This window comes from Abrus precatorius, unplaced genomic scaffold, assembly GCF_003935025.1.
Source record: "Abrus precatorius isolate BTA unplaced genomic scaffold, Abrus_2018 Scaffold11, whole genome shotgun sequence".
Classification (NCBI taxonomy): domain Eukaryota; kingdom Viridiplantae; phylum Streptophyta; class Magnoliopsida; order Fabales; family Fabaceae; genus Abrus; species Abrus precatorius.
Window position 1 is genome coordinate 967,798 of NW_020874303.1, and position 6,132 is coordinate 973,929.

Here is a 6,132-nt window from a genome sequence, read left to right on the forward strand (position 1 = left end):
ATAATAAAAAATAATAAAATGAATTAATTAATTAATATTATAAAAATTAAAAAAATAATAATTTGATATTTTAAATCACAACTCATAAGAATAAAATTATAATAATATAACAATAGGTATGATAATTTAAAAAATTTGTAAAAGTAACTATAAATTTTTAAATAAAATAAAGATACAAATTAATAAAAACAAATAGTTAAATTAATTTTTTATATTTTAATATAAAATTGAAGTTATTGTACATTTTAATGAAAATATAATTAAATTAAATTATTAAATGTTAACTAATCTTAACTCATAAAGTAGTATTAATAAAATTATTTGTCAGTGCAAAATCAAAATATTTATAATATAAATTTTAATTTTGTTAGTAAAGATCAATTTTTTTATTTTTTATTTATAGTAAGTGCACTTTGACCAAGGGAAAGGAAGATCGATTTGCACATTATTTGAAACATGAAAGTAGTAACTCTTGCACGTAAATTGGGTAACTCGATTTCCTACAAAAGCATCTTGAAGAATCTCAGGAACGAAGTTAATAATCTGCAACAAAAAAGACAAAGGGTGCAAGAAAATCTTACTTGGGATTCTGAGGAATTCCAGGATAAAAGTAAGTGGTTAAATAGAACTGATGAGTTTTTCAGACAAGTGAATGTATTTGTGAACTACTATGAAGGAAAATGTTCTTGCACAAATTTCCTATGGTGGTACAAGGTTAATAAACAAGCAAGAAAGATGATGCAAGAAATGTTACAATCACAAGAAGAAGGTAATCTTTATCTATTAGTAAAACCACCAAAAGATTATAAGGCCCCAAAATCAAGAGCAGATACTATAAATGATATCATGGAGGCCCTGAAGGACCCTCTTATTCAAACAGTTGGAGTATGGTGGTTGGGTGGTGGAGGCACAACCTTATTAGCCAAACAGGTTGAAGAACAAGCAAAAGAAGAACCAAACTTGTTCAAGGTGGTTATCATAGATGTAGCTGAGAAGCCAAGCATTAAACAAGTTCAAGAAGATATTGAAGCTATATTGGATCTGCAGTTTAATGGGGAATTGCATGTGGAAAGAAGAAATAGATTGCGTCTAAGAATAAAGAAAGAGAAAAAGATTCTTATCATCATTAATGATGTGTGGGGAGAATTGAATCCTCAAGAATTTGATTTGGACGAAATTGGAGTTCCTTTGGGTGATGAACATAAGGGGTGTAAATTATTGCTAACATCAAAAAATTTGAATTTCATCCAAAATTTGATGGGTGCTCCTATGGCTAAGATGTTTCAACTAGAAGTGTTACTAGAAGAAGAGGCTCAGAGCTTGTTTCAAAAGATGGTTGGAGGCATTGCTCAAGATTCTGAGGCAAGTTCCAAAATAACTGAAATAGTGAAAATTTGTGAAGGTTTAGCTCCTGCAATTTTTGCTATAGCCAAGGTATTAGAAAAGAAAGACCTACATGCTTTGCAAGATGCCTTGATGCAGCTAAAGGAACATGTTGCACCAATAAGACTATGTTACAATAGTTTAGAGAGTGAAGAACACAAATTCTTGCTCTTGATTCTTACCTTTAGGGGAAGGAGAGCCGTGAACAAGTATAGTATATATATAGACATGTGGGAAGGTTTATTAAAAAATCTTGATACATTAGAAGCTGCAAGAAGTAGGTGTGATTTATTAATTAGTGATCTTAAGGCCTATGGTCTTCTGGTTCAAGATGAAAATGAAAATGTCAAAATAAATGATTTGATATGGCACACTGCTTATTCAATAGCTCAAAGTGATCTAAAAGCTTCAGTGATTTCTACAGAATGGAGGCTACCTGAAGAACGGTTGAGAAGTTTACGCTTCTGCAACATGACTGTTGTGAGTGGTGCACAGGTTCCTGAAAGATTGCAATGTCCAGAAATGCAAGAGATTATACTAAGCTCTGATGATCCCTCAATGCAGGTTCCAAATTCATTTTTTGATGAGACTAAACATCTAAAAGTATTAGAACTTACTGGCTTTGATTGTTTAAAATTGCCTTCTAGTTTTAGTATGTTAAAGAATCTTCAAGCATTATCCATGTACAATTGCAAATTGGGAGACATAACTGTAGTTGGTGAGCTCACAAGCCTTCAAATTCTTGTCCTCTTTGGAAGTAGAATCCAACAATTGCCCAGAGAAATTGGACAACTTCAGAAGTTGCTAGTCTTGGATTTAAGAGACACATATCTCCAAGTGATTCCATCCAATGTTCTGTCAAACTTAACTAGTTTGGAAGAATTATATTTGAGAAACTCCTTTTGCAATTGGGAGGTCGAAAGATCCAACCGTGAAAACAAAAACGCAAGCTTGGAAGAGCTAACAAACTTGCATCACTTAACACATATAGAAGAATTGTATGTTCCTGAGCCTCAAGCATGGCCAATGGACCTGTACTTTGAAAAGCTTAAATCGTACAGGATTTTCATTGGGGATAGATGGGGTGAGACCCATAATGGTGATCATGGGTTAAAAACATTGAAAATCAAACTCAACAGAAGGTTGCAATTGGAGGATGGGATTAAAAGGATGATGAAAAATGTTGATGTCTTGTACTTAGATGAACTGAATGGTGTCCAAAATGTTCTCAGTGATTTGGATAGTGATAGGTTTCCTCATCTACAATCTCTCTTTGTACAAAACAATGCTGAAATCAAATGCATAGCCATGAGCTCTAGTGATGATCATCACATTGATGCTTTCCCCAACTTAGAGTCTTTGTCTCTAAAAAATGTAAGCAATTTAAAGTATATATGCGACGGTCCTCTAACTGAAAAATCATTCTTCAAAATAAGAGTCATCAAAGTACACAAATGCCATGAAATGACATGTCTCTTCTCAAAGACAATGATAGAAAGTCTTCCTCATCTTGTTGATTTAGAAGTTTCAGAGTGTAAACTCATTGAGGCAATTGTGGTTGGAGAAGAGAGAATACCTATACATATCGTGTTTCCTCAATTACACTCTCTAAATTTACAAGGGCTACCTGAATTATCATGTTTCTACAGGCATTCTGATGATGAACCCGTAATTCTTGATGACCATGGACCCACACTTTTTGATGACAAGGTATGTATATATTTCAAGTCTCATGTTAAATTATTAAATTATTATAAATTAAAAATTTTGCTTCTAGTGTTTTGCCTTTCATTACAATTCCAAAGCTATAATCCTTGTACATAAAATTAACAAAAACCAAATAAAATAAAATAAAATAAGCCAAAACAAAGAGATGTTGACATTTTGTATCAATTTAGTGACAAATAATTCTATCAATGTCAAATAATTTCATTTGCTAATTATGTTCATAAATGCAGATTTCTTGTCCTAATTTGGAGAGGATGGTGATTTCCAATGTTAGTGAATTGAGACATGTTTTCAAATACAATGTTCAAAATTCATTTTGGAATTTGAAGAGCGTATACATCGAAGATTGTGAGAATCTGATGGCTGTTTTTACTCCTTTGTTATTCACAAATCTTCAATATTTGAAGATTTTAGTCATAAAAAATTGCAGTTCAGTGAGACAGATTTTTGGTTTGCATTATAGTAAAATTGGAAAATCAAGCAATATGCGTTTGATTTGTTTAGCTCTACTTCGGCTACCAGAATTGAGGTTTATATGCCGTGAGATTGATAGCGAAGGTAAATTATTATATTGGAATGATATTTTTAAAGACATGAGAAGCAATTTGGTTTGAAAAATTATTTTTAAAATTTTACTTTTAGTTACAAAAATGTTATCTTATTTTTATTTTATTTTTTGTATATAAAAACATATCGATTTAAGAAGCTGTGAGAATAATAAAAAAATATTTTTATTTCTGTCACTACAAATATTTAAAAATAAAAACTGAAATAAAAATAAAATGATAGTTTTATAATAAAAATAAAAAGCACTTTCTTAAACCCAAAAGTCTATAAAACTAATGTAATATGAAATCAAATAAAAGAAATCTGAAGTTTGATTATACATAATACTTTTTCTTTATTATTATTATTACTATTTAAATATTAATTTGTTTTTCAAAATTTATTTCTTTGAATATAAAATGGAAGGAGAAAAGATGATTTTTTTTTTCCCCTTCAAGTTTAGAAAGAAAATGGAGAGGTTTTTCTGATGGCGGGTGCATGTGTTTCATTGTCTTCCTTTTATATGTTCATTCAAAAATACCATTTTTACTTATTTTATTTTTTTTATTTACTTATTCTTTTATGCTGAATAATTGGGAGAAATTTGACGACTTTTAGATGCTGTAATTGGATTTCCTGAAATGGTCAAAATGCATCTTGAAGACTTGCCATCACTTTGGGGGTTTATCAATGAAGGCTATGTTGAATTGTCATCTTTGGAGAATGTAGTTGTGAATCAGTGCCCTAAGATATTCGATTTTGGTTAGGGAAGGATAGAAAGGTCACAGTTGAAGTCAATGATCATAGACAATCAAGAGCACATTCACAATGATGCCCAAATTAATCAACTTTTTTACTTATTGGTTAGATCTCTCTCTCAAAAATTCAATGAGTTTCATTTGTTTTTTTTAATCTACATTGCATATTTCTATTTTATTATATTTGTTTTTATATATTTTTTCTATTTTTAATTTTCATCCAAACTTTAAAAATGTAAAAACAACATGATATCTCTTCTAAATATGTATCAAATATTTTTTAATCCAATTTATCCAATAGATGATCTAATATTAATATTAAAAATAAAATAGTCATATTTTATTAATCATTTATTGATGTTTTAATTTTATATTTTTATTTTCAATCATGATTTAGTGAAAAATGTTTATGTTTATTTTTTTATTATGTGACATTTATTCTATGTTACATTTTCGTTGACAGATCGAAGTTGTTTTAAATAATTAACATGTAAATTAAATGGAATTATAATTCAAAATGTTTAATTTATTTTGTAAATAAAGAGATATTTATGACAAAATAAGATAAAATTGTAAAAATTGAACTCAAGAAACTAATAAAAAATATATTATCATCTTTAATAAAAATAACGGGATAAAAAAAACTAACTAATAGGAGATTCTAATAAAAATCACAACCAAAACTAAATTAGTTAATAATAAAAGAAAAAGTCACAGACCAAATTTGCACTTTATTTCCCTCCCTATAGATGTGTGAGAAATAGTGACTTGCAAATTTCTTTTCTTAAAATTATCAATGGTACTTAAACTTTAGGAATGAATATGAGACACTTTTCAAACTTAGAATTTGATTCTACCTATAGTTTAAGAAATCTCTTTGCCTATGCAATTGATAGAACAGTTATAATACCTCACAATTTCGACATTGATACATTCATGAAACTTTAAGTTACGGGCAAAATTAAAGATCCATTTTGGTAAAATCTGACAGGATGTTACACATGACTTAACTATTGATGGGGATGAGCAATTAAGCAAAGCAGAGGACTTACGTGAACATGAACCTTTGTTTCTGACTTTACTTACAATGTTTAAAGCAAAAAATTGCAGCGAAGGGAAGCGTTTGTGTAAATTTGTTCGCTCTTTGGGAGAACAGTCAGAAGTGCTTGAACATATCACCATTGAACACTGCAGAACAGAACCATTTCTATTTTTCTCTCACGAAGAAAATTATGAATCATTATCCTTGAAGGAATTGGTATTAATGGAATTACCTGACATGATGGGCATATGGGATAAAAGTGTCCCTTACTTTAGGACCCACAATTTGAGAAAGGTACACATCAAGAGTTGCCCTTCTCTCATGCTAGTCTTTCCTAAGGGAGCTAACAGGCTCTCCCAACTGAATGAATTGAAGATTCAAGAATGTGGAAAGTTAAAACAAGTTTTTGAACGTATAGACCCTGGTTATCAAGAATTGAGCAAGGTGGAGCTTATGTACCTCCCAGAATTAATAATGTTCCACCCCAAAAGTAGTGATCCAGAGTTCCGAAAACTAAAAACATTGGTGATAAAAAACTGTCCTAAGTTGAAAATATTCACCCATGGACTTGCAAATGCATATGATTTGCCAACAATTGACGATTGTTTTTTCTCTGAGTTAAATGAACTCAAGTTGGATACTTGCCACACGTTGGTTTATGCCATTTCCTCTATG

General features: G+C 30.2%; 1 protein-coding gene across 1 annotated transcript; it reads left to right on the plus strand.

Annotated features, from left to right (window-relative positions):
- The first annotated feature begins 456 nt into the window (after positions 1-456).
- Positions 457-4,424, plus strand: LOC113854183 (probable disease resistance protein At4g27220). Its single transcript, XM_027485068.1, has 3 exons — positions 457-3,093; positions 3,342-3,669; positions 4,276-4,424. The coding sequence occupies exons 1-3, from the start codon at positions 457-459 to the stop codon at positions 4,422-4,424; spliced, it is 3,114 nt and encodes a 1,037-aa protein (XP_027340869.1).
- The last annotated feature ends 1,708 nt before the right edge of the window (positions 4,425-6,132 follow it).